The 22,080-nt window shown below is 32.9% G+C and overlaps 1 protein-coding gene across 1 annotated transcript in view; it reads left to right on the forward strand.

The window, feature by feature from the left end:
• Positions 1-21,529, forward strand: part of MAP3K2 (mitogen-activated protein kinase kinase kinase 2) — a 75,414-nt gene extending 53,885 nt beyond the window's left edge. Inside the window, exons 14-16 of the mRNA XM_051985693.1 lie at positions 1,929-2,058; positions 8,757-8,934; positions 11,927-21,529. Coding sequence (XP_051841653.1) covers positions 1,929-2,058; positions 8,757-8,934; positions 11,927-12,152 — 534 coding nt within the window. The 3' untranslated portion in view covers positions 12,153-21,529. The remainder of the gene's footprint in view (positions 1-1,928; positions 2,059-8,756; positions 8,935-11,926) is intronic.
• Positions 21,530-22,080: the final 551 nt, after the last annotated feature.

Raw genomic sequence — 22,080 nt, forward strand, 5'->3', positions numbered from 1 at the left:
TTTTCTTTTGTTCTCTGCTCTGCATTTTTTCCCTCCCTCTCTCCCCACATCATCCTAGAGAAGGCTACCATAAAGGGTGTGTGTGTGTGTGTATAGGTGTGTGTTTTTGTAAATCCATACTATACATAACATTTATCTACCAGTTCTTTTTTTGAGATGTGGACAATTTCTTTATAGTTTTTTTGAGTATTTGTAATACTCAAAATGACTTAGTCATTTAAAATTGTTCTTAGAACAGGAATATTGTTCTGTGTTCTCTTTTCTGCTCATTTCACTTTTCATTATTTCATGCAAGTCTTTTCATCATGCTTTTATTTCTTTTCAGATTATATAAATCTTTCCCCTTTTAAATCAACGAAGTCATCATTTCTTATAGCATCATAACATTTCATCACAATCATATACCACAACTTGTTCAGTCATTCCTCAATTGATGGGTCCCTCTATTTCCAGTTCTTTACCACCACAAAGAAGATCTGCTATCAATATTTTTTATTTTTCCCTGATGAGCCTGATAAACAGACCTAACAGTGGTATTGTTAGGTCAAATGGGATAGAGTTTTATAACTCTAGGCATAATGTTAGATTGCTTTCCAAAATAGCTGGATCAGTTCACAGTTCCACCTGAATCAGTGTCCTAGTTTTTCTGCATTCCCTCCAAAATTTGTCATTTCTATTTTTTAGTTAATCTAAGATAGTATCTCAAATTTATAAGATGATATCTCAAAGTTATTTAAATGTGCATTTCTGTAATCAATAATGATTTGGAGTATTTTTTTCATATACCTATAATCTGTTTTTTTATGTCTTCATCAAAAAACTTCTAGTTCATGCATTTTGACCATTTATCAATTGGGGAATAGACTCATAGTCTTATAAAATCAGCAAAGTTCTTATATATATATATATGCAATATGAAACTTTTTATCTGAGAAACTATAAAATTTTTCTCCCAATTTTCTGTTTTCCTTCTAATTTTGACTACATTGATTTTATTCTTTAGTTTAATGTAATGGAAATTACCCATTTTATCTACCTCACAGTGCTCTCTGTTTCTTGTTTATTCATAAATTGTTCTCCTAACCATAAGTCGCTAGTAGGTGTTATTTTTCATCTTCTCCTAATTTTCTTATGATAGCTTCCTTTATATCTGGGTCATGTATCCATTTTGACCTTATCTTGATAAATAGTTTAAAATAATGGTCTATTCTCAATTTCTTTCAGACTGTTTTTTTAGCTTTCACAGCAGTATAGAATTCTTGCCTTCATAGCTTAAATATTTACAGTTGTCAAACACCAGGTTACTATAATCATTTACTATTGTATGTCTACTCTGTTTCACTGATCTACCTTTCTGTTTCTTAGCTAGTATGAGGTAGTTTTGATAATTACTCTTTTTTAGTATATTTTAAGATCTGTAATTGATAAACCTCCTTCCTTTTTTTTCATTAATTCCTTTGATATTTTTATTCTTTTGTTCTTAATGAATTGTTATTTTTTTCTAGCTCAGTAGAATAATTTTTGTTTATTATATTGGAATAGCATTGAATAAATAGATACATATAGGTAAAATTGTCATTTTTATTAGATTGGCTTTGCCTGCCATGAAAAATTAACATTTCTCCAATTATATATACCTGACTATTTATATAAAAAGTATTTTATAATGTGTTTGTGTAATTCCTGAATTTGTTTTAATTTGTAGGCTCCCAGATATTTTATTCTGTCTACAGTTATTTTAATTGGGCTATTACAATCTCTTCTTGAAGAGGTTTTGGGTTTTGGTTTGTTTTTTGTTTGTTTTGGTAAATTGTAGAAATGCTGATTTTTTTAATCTCTTTACTTTGTTCAGGACTTTACTTCTTAATGATGTGTCATATTCTTTTTCTTTTCTCTCTCTCTCTCTCTCTTTCTCTCTCTCAACATAGGGTTCAATTAAGGACCAGTTAAAAGCATATGGAGCTCTTACTGAGAATGTGACCAGAAAATACACCCGGCAGATTCTGGAGGGAGTTCACTACTTGCACAGTAATATGATTGTACATAGAGATATTAAAGGTTATTATTAAAGCATTTTCATTTCTAAACATTTATACCCTATATTTAAATATATTTATAAAAAAAAAGGCAGGGGGGGAAGGAGTTAAAAATTAGAAACAATTTTACTAGTGAATTTCAGAAGCAGAATTAAAATCCCCAAAATAAGTCAGTTATAATTGAAAAAAAGTTATTGATTCAAAATATTGACTTCCCCATAAAAAAGATAATATTACTGATGCTGTTTTTCAGGAAAAAATGGCTTTCTAATTTATTTGCCACTGCTTTTTAGGGTGCTTTCCTCACATCAATACAGGTAAATAAATAATACAAGCATATTTAAATTTCAGACAAGACAGTTGAGACTTCAGCAAAATAATTTTTCCAGAGATACAACTATAAAGTGTCAGAGACATAATTATAACTTATTAGGTCGTCTAATTCTAAGTTCCACTGCTTTTTAATATGATTGGAACATAATTAGAAAAACAGTAGTTAAATAAGTCAGGAATCATTTATTAACTATTTACTATGTACCAGGCACTTAGCTAAGTGCTGGAGATATAGGGAAAATGCAAAATGACCCCTGCCCTCAAGGAGCTTTTTTTAATGCAAGAGACAACATGTACATAAATAAATAGGCACATACAGAAAAGTGGTAAGTCATTTTAGAGGGGAATGCAATAGAAGCTGGGGAGAAAGGGAAAGGCCTTCTATAGAAAATGTCATTTAAGCTGAGTTTTAAAGGAGAGACAACATGCAAACAGCTATGTACAAATAAGCTATACAGGATAAATAAGAAATAATCAACAGAAGGAAAGTAATAGAATTAAGAGATTGAAAAAGGTTTCCTATAAACGTGAGATTTTAGCTGATATTTGAAGTAAGCTAGAGAAGCCAGGAGGCAGAGATGAGAAAAGAGGGTTGGCCATTGAAAATGCCTGGAATCAAAAGATGAAATGTCCCTCAGGGAAAACCACTGTCACTGGAAGGAAGAAAACATGGTAGGGTAAAGGGAGAGGGAATCTTAGAGTGGAAGAGAGAGCTGAGATTCAAGGACTTTAAACACTTAAGGATTTTACATTTAATGATAGATACAGTAGCCACTGGAGTTTATTAAGTAAGTGGTTGACATACCCAAACTGTAGGAAAATCACTTTAATGTCCTTTAACAACTGAATGATGGATGGACTATAGTGGGGAAAAACTTGTAGTAAGCAGACTAATCAGCAAATCTCAATAGTCTATGTGTGAAAAGATAAACCTGCACCAGGATAATGGTAGTTTTAAAAGATAACAATTGAAAACAAATTGAATATGTAAGAGTGAAAAGTCCACAATGACAACAACATTGTGAGCTTAAGGGACTGATAGGATACTTATACCCTAGACAGACATAAAGGAAGTTTGAAAGGGGAGAAGATTTAGGTCAGGGAAGATTTTAAGTTCAGGTTTGGACATGTTCAGTTTAAGATATTTATATGACATCCAGTTCAAAATGTCTAATAGCCATTTGGAGACAGCAGAGAAGTTAAGGTTGGATAATTGGATTTGAGAAATCTCAGTAGAGAGATAATTGAACATGCACTCTGATGAGAACACCAAGTGAAATAATATAAAGAGAGAAGAGAGGATCCAAAGCAGATCCTTGTGGGACATCCATTTTGTAAGTATGACCTAGATGAAAATCCAGTAAAGGAGACTGGAAAGGAATGATCAGGTAGATAGGAGAAGAACCAGGAGAGAATACTCATACCTCTTCAGAAGTCCCTGCCCTTGGGATCTTTCCTTTGCTTTGATTAGAGGAGAAGATGGAAATTGGAGAGCTCTGCCCAAATCCTCCACGATTTGAGGAGGGTACGAAGGGCATTTTCCCAATCATTTCCTATTCAACTACTTTGTTAGACTTCATCTTCTCCAGAAACTTATCAGTTTGCAAGATGAAATCATTCTGAAACAAAGCTCTGGGAGGATTTCCTTCTTTAACTACGAGATTTCATCATGTTCTGGGTGCTATTAACCTCTTTTTCCTCCTTTTCAGCTTTTTGCATGTTGTCTTCCTCTTAGATGGTGAAATTCTAGTTTTTAGAAGAAGAAATCAAAGTTATAGCTATATGAAAAAAATACTTTAAAATCAGCATAAATTTAGAGAATTACAAATCAAAATGGGATACTACCTCACATCTATCAGATTAGCAAAAGTTAACGTAAAAAAGAAATGACATGCAGAAAGAACTGTGAGAAAACAGGGCACTCATGTACTACTGATGCATCTGTGAACTAGTCCAACCATTTTGAAACTGTGCCCCAAAAGCTTTTAAATTGATTATATCCTTTGGCTCAGTAGTATTGCTATTTAAGGTCTATACCCTAAAAAGACCAAAGAAAGAAAAATAAAACAAATGTTTGAAAATATTTCTGCTTTTTTTGTGGTAGCAGAGAATTAGAAACTGAAAGGTTGACCATCATTTGGAAAATTACTAAACAAGTTATGATATATGAATATGATGGGATAATCTTAAGAAATGATGAAGGGAATGGTTTCAGAAAAACCTTATAAGACAGTATGAACTGATGATGTCAAGTAAAATGAGCTGAACCAGGAGAACACAGTTACAGCAATGCTATAAAGCTAGTCAATTGAAATCACAATGACCCACTCCATTTCCAAAGAAATCATGTTGAACTATTCTGTCTACTTCCCAATATAGAAATGATAGATTCAGAGGACAAATCAAAATACATTTTTTCATTTTAGAGGGTACATGGTGGGGCTATGACTAATAGGAAGAATTTCCTTTGCCTCACTATACTTATTTGCAATAGGTTTTATTTTTTTAAATTTCTCAATGAGCGGGAAAAGGGGAAGAAAATAACTTAGAACTGACAAAAAGTTTTAAGATTAAACTTAAATAAAAGAAGATATTAAGAGAAGAAAAAGTAGAAGCATCTGAGGAGAGGAAGTAGGGATATCTATTATACATGACTTTTTCAAAAGGTTAACCGAAAGGACATAATAAGAAATGGATGATAGCCAGAGTAGATGGATGTAGTAACAGTTTTTTTGAGGATGGGGAGGATGAGCATATTTGTAAGCAATAAGAAAGCAGCCTGTAGAGAGGGAGAGATGGGAGATAAGTTAGAAAGTGGAAATGATAAAAGAGTCCAATATAATAGAGATGAGATGGGAGTAGGATGATTTGTATATATAAGGACTTTGCTTTGGCAAGGAGAAGGGCTGCCTCATCATATGACATAGGGCAAAGAAGGAAATTGTGGCAAAAGTCATCCAAGTGGCATGAGATAAGGAAAAGAGGGAGCTCTGAGTGAGTTGACCTTAATTTTTTCAGCAAAATATGAGGCAAAGTTTTGAGTGAAGAGAAAGTAGAAAAGGGACCTGTGGCAAAGTTTATGGAGGAATGAAGAGATTTGGAAGAGTTATGGTGGTAAGTGAGATAGAGAAGTATAAAAGGACTGAGTAACAGCAATGAGAGCATAGTTGAGGTAATGTAGCATAAATTTGTAGTGAACTCATTTGGTATGGGAAATATCCTGTAGTCCATCAGAGCAAAGGGAGCAGTTGGTAAGAGTGATCTTACAGGTAAGGTTTGGCAGCTCAGTAATATTTAAAAAAAAAAAAAAAAGTGGGTGGGTAGGGAGACAGGAAAATCAAGGGACGACAATGGCCAGTACAGGAGTAAACTAAGAGAAAACAGAGAGATCAAGGAATAGAAGGTTTTGATGTGGCCAAAGTGTTCCTTAACCTTAAACTTCATGAAGATAAATAATATGTAATATGTATATATTCCTATCAAAGATAGAAAAGGGACAGCTTGTGAAGTGCTGGAAATGCTTGATTAAGTAGGCAATGGAACATAGTCACTTTAAAAATCATTTGATCACTGAATGAAAGATGGAGTGGAAAGAAACTTGAAATAAAGAGACCAGTTAGAACTATTAGAATAGTTGAAGGGGGAGATGATGGGTTCCTAATCTGTGGAGTTAAGTATATGAGTGGAAAAAGGGGGACACATATGAAAAATGTTGTAGAGTTAGAAATAATTATATGAAAAATGTCATAGAAGTTAGAAATAATTGTTATTTTATGCAAAACTCTTCATTATCTTCTCCCAAACTCACCCCTTTCTGAACTTAACTATTTTTGTCCAGGGCAAATGCAACTTTCTTGTTACCTTTGGTCAATTGACATTTATTTCTACCTATACGACATTTTTCACATGTGATCCTTTCTTCACTCCATAGCCATCCCCCTCTCCCTCTGTTAGTTTGTGACCCGTATTTTTCACCTTGGGATTAGAGCATTTTTAGTAAACATAAGCAACCAATTTTTGTTTTTATCTCAGAAGTCATCTAAAATGGTAAGCCCCTAAAAAAAAAAATCAGTTTTTAGACACATTTCTAAACTATTTTTTTTAAGCTTCTTATTTTTCTTTGAGCTTATATCTCCAACGTGTGGGTAAAATGCAAAGATATTACTTCTAAATTTATCTCACACTTGGAACTATGTAGCATCATCTTTAATTAAAAAAAAATTCATAAAGCACTCATTATGTACAGGGTGAACTATGCTAAGCATTGGAAATGTAGAGAGGTATCATATTTTCCCTGCTCTTGAGGAGCTTACTGATTCTGATTTGGAAGCTGGGACATAGACATACATCAAAAGATAAATAATAATACAAGGCAGTTTAGGCTAAAGGACAAAAAAGTGACACAGACAGTAATTGCTATTGGAGTTAAAGAAAGAAAGAATAGGGTAAGTTAAGCTGTTCAATGAACATTGGTCTCCTAGAAGAGGGAGGATTATAGAACTTGAAGTGGGCTTTGAGTAGAATTAAGTTAAGGGAACAAAACCCTTGAAGGATTGAAAATAATGTGAACAAATTCCAATAAACTCAGTCTGCCTAATGTAAAAAGAGGTTTTGTAAAAAGAAGTGGACAAGATTAGAGGGATGGATGGATAGGGTGGCAAAATGTTAAGTGTCTCAGTTCATCATATTTGTTCGTTGTAGCTAACATTTACATAGTTTTAAGGTTTACTTGGTTCTGGGAACCCTCGAACTTTCTTGTGTAGTCTCTTGATTTTTCTTTTGGAGGAGTTTGTTTTTTACTCTGAACCTGTGCTTTCATTAGAATAGGTAACTCTTGGGGCAGCCTTCTTTTTTATTTATTTATTTGTTTGTTTTTGCTGAGGCAATTGGGGTTAAGTGACTTGCCCGGGATCACATAGCTAGGAAGCATTAAGTGTCTGAGGTCAGATTTTTAACTCTGGTTCTCCTGACTTCAGGGCTGATGCTCTATCCACTGTGCCACCTAGCTGCCCTCTAAGTTCAAATCAAATGTGTGACCATGGGCAAGTAACCACTTCACTAAAATTCACTTCCTTCATTCATAAAATGTAGTTTATTTTGTGTTTTATTCTATTGTGTTGTAAAATATTAGGATCACAACCTGAATTTCTATGATATGGGAAGAGATTTCAGATTATGATTTCAAAAGTCTTCTTGCCCTTCCTATCAGATAGTGGTTATGCCAATTCAATAATGTAGAATTTGTTATTTCTCTTTTTCTCATCTTACCCCTCTACATATATTGACCTGCTACCTTGGAAAACTAATCTTCCTGACAGCAGAGTACATGCATGCTAGAAAACAAATTTTATTGTAAAACTAGTCAGTTTATTAAGCTATGGGGAATCTGAGATCAATTTAAAAGGCAGTGATCAAGAGCAGAATCCCTACGAAAATTAAGCTGCTGCTTCTTGCAAAAAGAATGCTAACTACTCTTACTAATTTATATGATCTCAGGTATACTTTACTTTGGTCTAATTTGTATAATCAATTCATTGGATTAGATGATCTCTAAGATTAGATCAACTTTTGTAGTATGAATATCCTTATGATTCTAGGAATTTGTTGGTGGATTTTTTTTTTAAACAAGAGAATTAAAATATGACTTTATCCCATTAAAAGGACTTGTAAAGACAATAATAAAATAAACAGTAACACTAAAAAACACTTGAATTTGTATTGTAACTTAATGTATTATAGTGAACAGACTTAGGCCAGGTTTTATTTTCATTACACATACTGCAATACCTTATTCAGTGGGCTAAGTTTATCAGAGCAGGTGGATAATTTCTGTTTCTGTTCAAGAGGGAAGATGAATTGTGCTGATGAGCCACCAGGAGTCAGGGACAACCAAGCTTCATAAGGAGAGGGACATACTAGCCTATGTCAAATACAGAGCAGAGCAAAGCTCCCATATTGACCAATAGTGGATCATATCCATCAGTAGTGCACTAGTCTCCTGGGCAAGACAGAGAGACCTGATCTCAATAACACATCAGCAGCAGCAGAAAAATAAGGAAATACAGCTTCTTCCTTTCTAAAGAAAAGGAAATACCACCAGTGTGGAATTAGGTATATTCTAAAAGATGCAGTTTTCTTTATCAGTTAGCTTTGGTTAAATAGTATTGTAGAAGTTGAGAGTCATTATAAGAAAATAAGAAATAGAAATAGATAACAGCAAACAAGGAGTCTGTAAATTAAGGGGAAATGATTAAAGTGGAAAAAATAAGATACAACAATAAAATTTCAGAAAATAAAATGACTCATTGATACTGTTCCTTGTAAGTTTACTAGAAGCCTGCCTATAAAAAATAATAAGTTGAAATGATTTGTTTTTTTATTTTACAGGAGCAAATATTCTTCGAGATTCAGCAGGAAATGTGAAACTAGGGGATTTTGGTGCCAGTAAACGACTTCAGACAATCTGTCTGTCTGGTACAGGAATGAAGTCTGTCACAGGCACGCCATACTGGATGAGTCCTGAAGTTATCAGTGGGGAAGGTTATGGCCGAAAAGCAGATATTTGGTAGGTTTTTTTATAAGCTAGATTTTAATGAGTTGTTACTTCTTTTTCCATCTGTCTACCAACAAAACAAAGTTAGTAAAACTCAGTTTAAATTCTTTTGTCCTGGGATGGCTAGGTGGTACAGTGAATAGAACACTGGCTTTAGAGTTAGGAGGATCTGAATTCAAATCGAACCTTAGATGTTGTGTGACCCTAAACAAGTCGTTTAATCCTAATTACCTCCCTCCTTCCCCCAAAATAGGATATTCTTAGATACTGTAACTTCTAGAAATATTTGCTTTTTAATTCTACCTCTGCCAAATAATTCTATGTCCAAAAAAATGTATTAAAAGATTGAAGGTTTTTGCTTTAGAAATATGATGAATCTACTCATGCATAATTTTTCCCTCCATGTTTCCCTATTTTCACATATTATGGAGGTATTTAAGTATTTTGTTATAAGATTCTTAGAAGATAAAGGGAGAAAAGTGACTAATTTGACCATACTTGAAAAAATCTCTTGCCTACCATTTGTGTATAAGAACTATCCTTGACATTGAAAAATTAACCTATGTTTATGCTATTAAAGAAAATTAGCTGTCTGGTAGAAATGGCTTTATTTTTAACTAATTTTTTTTTCAATTAAGCATTTATTTTCTCCCCCTTCTATGTCTCCTGTTCTTATAGAAGAAAGAAAACAAGAAAAGCAAACCCCTGTAATAAATATGCACAATCACACAAAAATTTCCTCATTAGCTGTGGCCAAATGCTTCACACTTTGAGTGGTAGGAATTATTTATTGACTTAAGTGAGTGTGGCATTTCTAACACTTCTAAATTTCTTAAAACTCCATTTCTAATTGTCCTCCCATTTTTGATCATAAAATCAGAGATCTAGAGCTAGAAGGGGCCTGAGAGGCCATGTGGTTAAATTCTCGCATTTGAGATGGAGAAAAGAAGGCCAAGCTAAGTGGCTGGTACTGACCGCATGGAGAACTCCTGGTGGGGTGTACTAGAGAATATAGTGGCATTATAGGGAAACATTAAATGACAAGACATGAGGATTACATCATACCAATCATTCTAAGAAGTAGACTAGTTTCCCTGAAGCTTAGCTTTTAAGGAATCTTTCCCTTTTTTCTGCTAACAAATTCCATGACCAATATTAAGTGCTATGATACAACATAAAATTATCTTCATCTAATTTGTATCTAGAAAGGATTATAGTAGACATTTGTTTTCTAAAGGGTTTAGAGTCAGAGGAGTATTTTGTTAGGCTGAACTCTCAAGCTTACAATCTAATGGGAGAGACAGATAATTATGGTTCAAACAAGATATATATAGAGATATGATAAATTGGGTATACTGTTGGGGGGAGTCATTAAAATTAAAGAGGCTTCTTGTAGAATGTACCTTTCTGCTGAGATGTGAAGGAAATCCGAGAAACTTTGAGGCAGAGATGAGCAAGGAGAGCATACCTGATGTGGAAGATAGCCATCAAAATACTCAGAGTTGGTAGATGAAGCTTCTTATTTGAGGAACAACAAGGCCAATGTCACTAAGAATATCTAATGGGAAATTAGGTATAAAACTGAAAAGATAGGAAAGACCCCCTTTTTAGAGGTTTTTGAAAGCCTTATAGAAAATTTTATATTTGATCCTGAAGATAATAGGGAGTCACTGGAGTTTATTGAATTGGGAATGGGGGTGAGATATGGTCAGGCCTGTGTTTTAGGAAAATCATTTTGACAGCTGAGTGAAAATAGTCTGGAGTGAGGAGAGACTTGAGGGCAGTCATAAGCATAAGACTATTTCAGTAGTTCAGGCATGAAATGATGAGAGTCTACATTGGGATGGTATTGGTGACAGAGTAAAGAAGAAGGCATATACAAGGGATATTGTTAAGATAGAAACAACAGAACTTAACCACTAATTGGAAGGGCAGAGCTAAGTTGAGTATAACACTTAGATTATGAACATGGGTAATTAAAAGGATCATAGTATCTAAACAGTAAGAAGGAAGTTAAAAAGAGGGCAAGGGAAAAAAGGACTACTAAGTTCACTTTTGAACATGTTGAATTTGATGTCTATATGAGACATCCAGTTTAAGATGTCTAAAAAAAAATATGAAAGTGGAGAATAGGAGAGAGATTGGAGCTGGACATGTAGATTTGAGAATCAATTGCATAGAGATGGTAACTGATGAAAGCACCAAATGCAGTAATACAGAGGGAAGAGAGTCTAGGATAGAACTTGGAAAGACCCCCATGGTTTGTGGGCATGGCTTAGATGAAGATCCAGCAAAAGAGAAAGAAGATGAGATGAAATAAGTGGGAGCAGAATTAGGAGTCACAAAATGCTAGCGAGAAGTAGAATATCAAGGAGAAAAAGAATGATTGACAGGAGAAAAATAGAGAGAAGTCCATTAGATTTAGTCTTTAAGGGATCACTTACAATTAGATAGAAAATAGTTAATGCAGATTAGCTTGGTCTGTTATTTAAAAAATAAGAGTTCTAAATGAAAATATAATTTTCTCCAGCTGAAATCATCTCTTGTTCACATCTTAACTCTTCCATGAAGCTTTCTCAGATCCTCCCTTTGCCAAATCAAAGGTGTTCCTTTCTTCTTACAGCACTTTGTATCTTTTATGCACATTCATACACTTTTATTATACCAATTTACATAGGTATCTATAAACTCCTTAAAAGAAGAGATCATATCTTATTTAGCTTCATAACTTTCTTAGCACCTAGTACAGTGAGTTTTCAATATATATTAACTGAACTAAATATAAATAACATTTAAGTCAAGTGGTATAATTAATCATTATTTAAAGGCACATTTTAATACCCATGTATATTTCCTATGTGTTTTAGAGAAAATATTCTAAATACAAATCAAGTTATAGTTGGTTTTAACATATAGGCTTATTGTTGTTTTTAACTTTAAATATGTTGTAGTTCTTTCAGGCTATGCACTCTGTCTAAATAATCAATTTTTCCTCTTTTTTTAGGAGTGTGGGCTGTACTGTGGTAGAAATGCTAACTGAGAAACCACCTTGGGCTGAGTTTGAAGCAATGGCTGCCATATTTAAAATTGCTACTCAGCCAACCAATCCAAAGCTGCCACCTCATGCTTCAGACCATAGCCGAGATTTCCTCAAGCGGATTTTTGTAGAGGCCAAATTGAGACCATCAGCTGATGAACTCTTAAGGCACATGTTTGCGCATTACCACTAGCACTCAGTGCTAGTCAGTGCCTCTACCTAGCTCAGATCTACTGCTTCTACCGTCTCTCTGACTGCACTTTTTTCTTTTTATAAAGAGAGAGAAAGAAAAAAGAGGAAAGAAAAAAGAGGGAAAATATTCCTCTTGATTCTTGGTTTAATTAACTTGTCTAAAAATAATCTCACATTTTTTTATATTTGAAAACTCCCATATCAGGACTTGAAAGTTTTTTTTTTTAATAATGTACTGATGTGATTCTCAGAGATAAAGCACTTTAGTACATATTCATCATTATTTAAAAAAAAAAAAAAGCAACAAAAAGAGACTGTAAAATTCTTAAGGATTAGATAGCCTTTTTTCATATTCCTGACACATTTTTAGTGAAGGGAGATGAAAAATGATAAATAAAATTACTTCTTATTTCCATTATTTAGTGATAGTAGTTAAAATAGATCCGCACGCCTGGGGTTGGACCTCAGAATAGATTAGATTATTGATAGACTTAAATCATATAGACTTCATCATGAGTGTGTATGCCTCACTATGTCTTAGCTTCTGTCTGCCTCTACTTTTGCTGAAAAGACCACATCTTGAAGTAAAATATAAATTTCTAAGAGATGTGTTTACTATCATATTTAACTGCTAGAGAGCCAGAATTATAGGTAAATCCACTATAATAGATCCATCTTTCTGGAGAAACAAGCTTAAGGGAAAAAGCCTTCTAGTGAAAAATGAACTCACTACTATATTTTTAAACATATATGGAAAGTCAGCAAGAAATTCTGTTCAAAGCAAAATGTAAGAGAAAAAAGTTTTTCTTAAATGATGTGAATAGATCAAATTGTAGGAGACATACAATGAATATCAACAGTAATAGTAAAAGGAAAAAACTGTTCAGTATTTTCTGTTGTACTTTGAGGGGGAAGAGATGCCCAACTAATTGAAAATAGAGGGGAACTAAATACAATCAAAAACATGTATACATTCTTCCTTTCTATAGCTCCCATTTCTTTGTAAATACCTTCTAGCCTAGGAGAACCCATGCTTTGAAAGGTATTGTTTTAGCAGAAAATGAAAATCATGCCTTCGTGGCATGTAAAGAGCAATTAGCTATTTGGGGAAGAAAAAAGCATATAATCTCAAGGGGTATATAATTGTGAACCTAAAAACAACAATTGAAAAAGATTGGCTGCAAAAAAGATAATATCTGAAATTCAAGAAACATCCATAAATTCAGCACAAGGATTGTCTATAGCATTTATCACTATTTTAGAACAAGGGATAAAATGTCCCAGAAAAATAGAAATCCTTTTTTTTCCAGCTGCACATTGCATCAGAATCACTAATCATTCAGTGACAAAAGTAAAATAGAATTGATCGAAACTTGTATTCTATCTTCCAACCTCAGATGTGAAGAAAATAAAATGTAATGTTTTCCATTTATCATGAAGGACCAAGAAATTCCACACCTTTGTAGTGATGGAAGATGTGACTTTCTCTCTGAGAACAAGAAATGGAATGTGAACTTTTTTTTTTAGGCCCCATGGTAAAATGAAAAATAAGGAAGATTTCAGTAACTTGGCTACTCATCTTTCTTATGTATGGGAAGGAAAAAAATACTCCCTACCTCAAGGTTTTTGAATTTGATTATTCACATGGGACGCATGTAAGTAGTTGTATTATTTCTGCTAATGAGGTATTTTTTTAAGGATTCTTAGAAAAAAAATTTTTTTCTGAAACCAGTTTAATACATGTGGGTACAATGAATGCAAGACTCCCATATAGCTTACTGAGCAGGATTATTTGCAGTTGATGTTCTCAGGAAAAAAAAAAAAGGTAAATTGCCAAAACTCCTTTTTTTGTTAAGAAAATCAGCAGAAGTAGTTAGCAGAAGCTAAAGAAAATGCAAAATATGCAGACAATGTTGATGATTATTCTGAGAATTCATAAATTGGGGAGAAGAGGAAAAAGGAAGTAGAATGTGCTGGCTTAGTTCAGTATGTGCCAGAAACATAAACCCCAAGTGTGTGGATCTATTATAATCTATCTATCTTTGATGAGAAGTTCAATCTCTTCCACTTAAGCACTATCATAACATGGACCAGTGAACTTTTCTTTTGTCTCCTTTTATTGTGATTTCCCTTTGTTTCATTTTTGGTCTGTCAGGGTAACCAGCAGTGCGAAGTATGGGACAGATGGCTTTTAAATAGAAATCCTGGGAGACTGTGTGACAGTAACAACAAAAAAACCTTATGGTATTCTATGTGTTCTCTTGTCTCCTTGTCCTGGGCTAAAAACTAAAAAATTAAGCATCTAGTTGGGGGGTGGGGTTGGGGAGAAGCCCTTCTTTTCTACTGCTGCAGAGGACCTTTGCTTTATAAGCAAAAAAAATAATAATAATAGTAATTTTTTTTATTAAGAGCTGGATATAGGTGGGGGAGGGAAGGGAATATGCTTTATGTAAAGATTGTTTTAAAAATATACATAGTTTACATAGGTATCCTATAAAACATGTATCTGAATTTATTGATTTTAAATAGGTCTGAAGGTACCAAAAACCAAGCTGAAAATAAGCAAATGTGGAGCCATTGGTTTAAAAAAAAAAAAAATACCCAGTGGTAGCTGGAAAATTAAAAGAGAGAGAGAGAGAGAGAACCAAAAAAAGAATTTGAAAGGAAGAGCCTATATCAGGTGTAACTACAGCGCTGCAAAATCTAATGTTGTTTCTTCCTGTTAAGATTATGATGTGGGGCGGCAAATTAAATTGCACTCTCTGAAGGTTGGATTTTTTTCAGAAATTAGTCTCTGATTTTATCCTATTTTTAAATGCACAACTCTTTTCTATACTATAATGTTTCTTTGCTGCAGCTGGAAAACAAAAATTACTTGGACTGCTGCTTTTGTGCCTTTAAAAAATGCATTCTGTCTTGGCAATGGCAGATATGTTTGGTGCTGGAGAAGGTTCACTTGCAGTCTTTCATATGCTTTCCAGGATATCTAGCTCTTCCTATTTATATCACATATATGTTTGTGTGTATGTGTGTGTGTATGTGTGTGTAGGCATGTGTATGCACACACACATACAATATAAATAAAATTAGGCTGTGAGAATATTGATGTTATAACTTTGCCCTGAACTAAATTTAGGACTCCTGTGCTGCAGGTATAATGTCCTGAGTAAGAATGTCACAAAATAAGAAAAAATTGTATGAGCTATATTAGTTACTATTAAATATACCCAGATATCTTTAACATTTAAAAGGCAGCATATTTAGGTCTCATTTTCAGTATGACCTCTCAGAATTTCAGTAAAGCTTTCAATTATTGAATTTTTATTTTAAACAGAGACTACTACATAAGGCATTTTTTAGAACCTTTTCATTTATAACTTCAGTTATAAAATGCTAATACAAATGGAGAATTAGAAAACAATAAAAACAGATATTTCATAATAAACTGAGTTGGGCAAGTGAAATACTCTCATCTTCATGACAAATCCTATATAAGGGAAGATTACTGTTTCATTTTTTTTCTGTACGGCTCTCTATTATCAAATTTTCAAGTAGTCAGTGGAATTTTCTTTTAATCTAAACAGTATAGCTAGGTCCTCTCTCAATACTTTGAAAAGATCCTTAAAATCTCACACAATATGTCTTACCTACCTACAGTCTTGGTTAGTTGAATTATTTTTCAGTCATGTCTAACCCTTGGTGACCCATTTGGTTTTTTTTGTTTTTTGTTTTTTGTTTTTGGCAAAGATAGTGAAGTGTTTGCCATTTCCTTTTCCAGCTCATTTGATAGATGAGGAAACTTAGGCAAACAGGGTTAAACGACTTATCCAGAGTCATACAACTAGTAAGTGTCTGAGATCAGATTTGAACTCAGGAAGATGAGTCTTCCTGACTTCAGGCCTGGTACTCTTTATCTACTGTGCCACATGGTTTTGGTTAATTTGTTAAAGTTTGTAGTTCTCACACATTGATTCATGCTGATGTGTTCAAATGTTTTTCATAGGATCATAGTTATAGGGTTAGAAAAAATTTCTATAATAAATGCCAATGCATATAAAATAGCCAAATCATAATTATAGGTGGGCAAAATCAGGATTCATTAGGCAATGAAATATTAGAATGGTAGAAATTGTTGCCTAGAGTTCTACCAGAAGGCATTGATTTCATTTTGATCTTGGAGATTATTGCTCCAATTAAAGTGGTTGTCATTAAGGATATTTAATTGTCTAATTTTATGTGGAAGGATCAATTTTATTCTTTCAGCCATTTCTTTTTAAATACATGGAATTAATCTGTGTTATGGTTTTTATTTATATTGATAGTCTTGGTTCTCCCCCCAAAAAACACATTTTAAATTGTGGGCAATTTTCTAAACTTAAAAATTAATCTGGATACAATTGCTAGAAACTGAGATTATTTGTGTCAAGAATTAGAGTGATAGAATTCCAGAGTTCAATCAGATCATACCAGTCCAAATTTATTTTTTTATAATATAAGTTCCATTAGGGCAAGGACCATATCTTTCTGATCTGTGTATTCCCCCTCATCACCTACCACCTAATAGGTACAATATATATTTGTTGAATAGAAGACTCTTTTATGATATACTTGACAGGCAACTGTTCATGCAGCCCAAGCTTAAATACATATAATAATTTAAAATAATTTATTTTTGAAAAAATAAGATTGGTTAGTTTTTCTTTTTTGAAAGCTTATTTCATCTAATGTTTTAAAATCTGAAATATTTGGAAGGAATTAAAAACTTAGTTCTCATTTTCTTTTATGTCAATGACCATTCAAATCACAAATCAGACATGCTCATAGTTTTCCAGAATTATAGAGCCACAGTTTATTTGGCCACAAAAATACAAATTGGTTTTTGCCCATGTTCCCTAATGCTTCCCTTCCCATATCTCTATATCCTCTCTTTTTACTATATTGCTAAGTAGGGAACACTAATTTTTGTAACATATACAACCAGCATTTCTCAGTATACTTAGAAAAACATACCAGAAAAATCAAGAAATAAGAAATTTAAAAAGAAATGGTTTCAGGAATATTACTTTTCAATTATGTTTGAACTTTTCTAGTCTTAAATAGATCATGGGTCACTGTTTATTTCCATGGCTGGGCTAAAGTTAATACTTTTACCTAAGAAGTAAAGTACTGTTAATGTTTTAAACAGTATCACTTAGAGAATTAAGAAGAGGGTTACAAACTGAACAGAGTAGATCACTATCATTCACTTACCAGGTATTTATTAAGCATCTATTATGTGTCAGGCACCTAATGTACTAGGTGTCAGAAAGAGAAGTACAAAGAATGAAAAATTTCCTACCCTTAAGTTTATATTCCTTATTCTTTGAAAATTGTGCATGTGCCATTAATTGGGTAGCTTACATGTCTATAAAGCAGAGGAAATTGGGATTACAGCATAGAGATCTAAATGTTTGGCTCCAAGATAATGCATTTTAGATTGAATTATTTAGTACCCCCCATTCTAACTATTAGAAAAATTTCATAAAAGAATATATTATAGTAATGGTATATGAGTAAAATTATCTTCATGTAGGAAAGTCAACTTATTTCTACAAATAATTGTAAAAGCACTAGTCTAAAAAAATACAAAGAGGTATTGAAAACTGCCAAATTCTGGATTCCTAAAAATGGATGATTTTTAGCCAGAGCTACTTGGACACATACTGTTGTGTAACCCTATGTAAGTCACTAAACTTCAGTATCCAAGGCTAAGACTTGACTCTTGATTAAGACACTGAACAGGTGCTGATCAGCATTGGTAGAGGGAATATCTTTACTGGGAGTACTTTCCACCAGTGAAATCACATTTGATAGAAAAACTGTAAGACTTCATGTAGGCACCAAGTAGAAAATTAAAAGACGTATGTTCTTGTTGTAACTTTCACATTAATTCACTATTTCTTTTGCAAGTCAGTTTATCACTCTGGACTCCAGTTTTCTCATCTGTAAGAATGATGAAATTGGACCAGATGATTGATAAGCTCCTCTGTAGCTTTAATAGTTTTTGCTTTTCATTAGATTAAGTTATACATTGTCAGTGAACTCTCTGGAATAAAACATCCAAAACAAATTTACTAACTTATTCATAGTAGTTCATATAAGGAAATTTCCGTATGTTTTCAGCAGATTAGGGAAAATGACACAATGAAATCTTGTTCCCAGCTAGCTGAATTGTCATGGTAAATTTAAATGAACTGTTTTATCTGCAATAGAGTTCAAGAATTTATTTTATTTTTATTTATCTCATTTGTTAACCTTCTTTTAAAAATCTTACATTTTTGTTCACATTTTCCATATTTGCACATTTAAATTTAAATCCACATAGTATTTTTGTTAGTAAAAACAAAGGTATTAAAACCAGTAATGTCCCTGATGGCTAGTAACTTGGTTTATATTCATGATATGCATTGTCAAAATCACTTTAAACCAAAGCTTTTATAACCTCTGTAGACAGAGCCATACAAGTTGTTTCATAAATGATTAGCACACCTGTAAGGCCAACCAATAAGTTTTTGTATGTGAGACAAAACAGGTAGGTATTAGTGAAACTTCTCTTAGTCCATCCTTTTAGAGGATAATGTTTTATGTTTAGTCTTTGCACTTTGGATGTGCAGATTTTCTCCAGCATTTAAGGAACTTCACATATTTGGATCAACATTAGCTTACCTTAAGTAAAATTGCATTGACTTGATTAAAATATGCCTCAATTTCATGGAGTGCTCACTAGTGTCTTAAAATTTGTGAATTTGTGTTTCATTTGAGGGGCATTTCAGGCAAACTGTGAGGAAAAAAGGTTTATGGACTGATCTTGTGCCATAAATAAATATATTTCAGAATTTCTTAAAATCCCTTTTTATGTAACTTAAAAAATGATTCTGCATCTGAATTGATATGCAGAATTGATATAGAATCCCCATACAAGAATTCTAGAGAGACAACTACCGTTAACAAATGTAGCAAAAAGCACTTTTATTTATAAAAACTTTTTTTTAATGTAAACACCAATTGATGGTACTTCCAGTCACAATATGAGGGTAGGAGGAAAATGTTAACAAAATTATATATTGAGCTCTCTTAGAAAATTAGGCTTCAAAAGATGATTTTTGACTAGTTCTTGGTATGTTCTCATTTTTCCAAAGATTCCTATCCCTCCCCCTGCCTGAAAAAGAAAGCAGAAGGAAAAAAAATCAACATTTAAGGGGAGAGATATTAGGGTAAGACAGAGTGGTCCAAAGCCTTGCAATATCTTGTTCAAATACAAGTACAGCAGCTAAAAAGATAGGAATTGTTCATTCTCATAGTTATTTTTAATAAAATGTTTTAAAAGTATATGAGAGGTTTACATTTCCATTCACCTTGGTTTTTAAATTTTATGTCCTGTATTATTATATATAAAACAGTTAATACCAAAAAAAATGTCTAATGGCTGACATCTATTATTTTTCACATGATTCTTGTTTAGATATTGTAAATAAAAGTAAACTCACATAAGTTTTAAAGTAGACATAATTGTCACAAAAATATGAATACGCTTGTAAATTTACCCTTTGATCTAATGTACATTTTTAAATGTAATCATTATCTTCTAGGTATCTAATCTGTGTTTCTCTCTGTAAATGTTTCTAATCTCAGTTGAATGCTGGGCACAGTTTGTAATGTATGTACAAAGATGTTTTTTTTCTATCAATGTTGACTTTTTTGCACATTTTGGAGATGTTTAATTTGTACACTGATTTACTACTCTGACCAATAATTGTATAAGAGTGTATGAGAATCATGTATGAGTGCATTGTACTACTGTCTGTATGTTTAAAATTCTTTTGAAGTGTAGTTATCAGTAACTGTACTACTCTTGCTGATTTCAGTGGGATTTCTTGCTTTTAAAAAAAGTATAATTTGTGTATGGTCCTATCTTGGTTGAAGAACTCAGGAGTTCAACATTACTTTCTAATTCCATTATATATTCTAAAAGTCATTTCCTAGAGCATATGTGTAATTGTTTGCATCAGAGATGTGTGTATATGTGTGTATGAATATGTGTGTACATATATATATATATATATCCCAGTATTTCTTATTTCAGTTTCATTTATACATTTTTATGAAATTGTTTTTTAAGGGTACTATGTTTAGTTAGAATAAATATATAAAAGCTTTCTGAGAGATAATTTACTAGATAAATATATTTTCAGCTGGCTGATGTTCAGAAAATATTTTTTTAATTTTGTTTTTAATCATTCAAAATGTATTTGTATTTCCAAAATTGGTCACAAATTGTACTTAGAACTATGTTAAAACACTCTTGCAAGGAAAAACAGTGAATTCTCTTCTAAAGATTTTGTGATGTTTAAATTAGCAAAATGCTTCAATAAAGAAAATACACTGTCTCCATTAAAAACTAAAAGCAGCCTTTGAAGTCTCAGAGCTATGAAAAATTTAGAAAATGAAATCCATCTTGAAAAGATGTTTAGATGTTTGTATCTGCTAGCCTGTCCATTGTTGTTTTTGAATGTTTCCTCTTTTTTTCCTACAAAAATGGACATCCCCATTTCAAGTTATTCTTCACATTGGACAAGGTCAGAATGGGTCTTTGAAGTGATATATTGCTATATCGTGGTCCTTTGTATTTGAATTACTACAAATTGGTTTAGAAATGTCCTATCATGCTTTGACGTGGCTTTATTCTGTACTGTGTGTTTTAAGAAACTAGCAGAATAAGAATTGGAAATTGAATTTCCAATCTGATAACATTTATGTGATTAAAGAAAATCTGTATGTTTTTAATATACGGTACCAAGTAAAATTTCTCATGCCTAGGTATAAAGTGCACTGTTGAATGTCACTAAATCTGTAGTTTTAAAAGGAGCCGGTATACTCTTATTAGGTGAAGTACCTACCAAAGGTCTGGTACAGTGTGGTTTTTTTCCACATTTCATGCACATTTTGATTTTAACACATTCAAAATGGTGCTTGTAAAAATGTATAAAAATACTTTTGATTTTTAATTTCTATGTATTTGTTTTTATTTTCTTGCTGGTAAATGGCTTTTATTATTTTTTATTTTTTGTATCTATTGTAAAAGAAACCATGTTTATTTTGTTAGTGACCAATGACTTTGTTTATATGAAAATTTGTATATTGATGGTACACATCTTTGTTTAGGTTTATCATGCATGAGGACCTGAAAGAATTAGCACAATGAAAATTGCTTTTTCTTCCAAGGTAATTCATTTCTTGAAAGGTTATGGTACAAAGGCTTACTAAAAGTAACCTTCTGGACTATGGAATGAATATAAATGGCACTTTGAGTGTTTAATAAAAACAAATATTTATTTCCAATTTGTGTTTGATTTGATTAATCTTTTAGAGTATTTTATGATACATACTCAGACACAATTCAGGTCTATAACACATGACAGGGGGACTTCCACACACATTTTGATGTTCATTCACCCATCTTAATGTCACTTCTTCAGTCTTCTTGAGTTCTTTCCTTCTCAAGTTTCCATTTTACTCCATCTCAGCCACAGAGGGGATGGATACATCCTTGATCTCTATCAGTCATTTACAAGTATTTCACTTCCATGATTGTAATGTTTTTTGTTTCAGTTTTCTTGGGGTCTCTGGAAGCAGCCTTCATTTCATTTCAGTTCAGTAATCACCAGAAGGGAGCGAGGGGTTAAAGTCCAAATCCTTTATTATCTCTTTGCCTGATGCTGGGCAGCTTTCTGGAGAGCTTTTCAGTCTGGCCTTGGTCCTAGTGGGGGAAGTGCAGGAGGCCTGACCAGCCACCAGGAAGATTGAAAATGGAACTGAATTTCTCCCCTTGGTTCTGAGAGCTTAAACTCCTGCCTCCAGTCTTTTGTCTTCTCTGCCTCTGAGAGCTTCTC

This window comes from Antechinus flavipes, chromosome 3 (genome assembly GCF_016432865.1).
Source record: "Antechinus flavipes isolate AdamAnt ecotype Samford, QLD, Australia chromosome 3, AdamAnt_v2, whole genome shotgun sequence".
Classification (NCBI taxonomy): domain Eukaryota; kingdom Metazoa; phylum Chordata; class Mammalia; order Dasyuromorphia; family Dasyuridae; genus Antechinus; species Antechinus flavipes.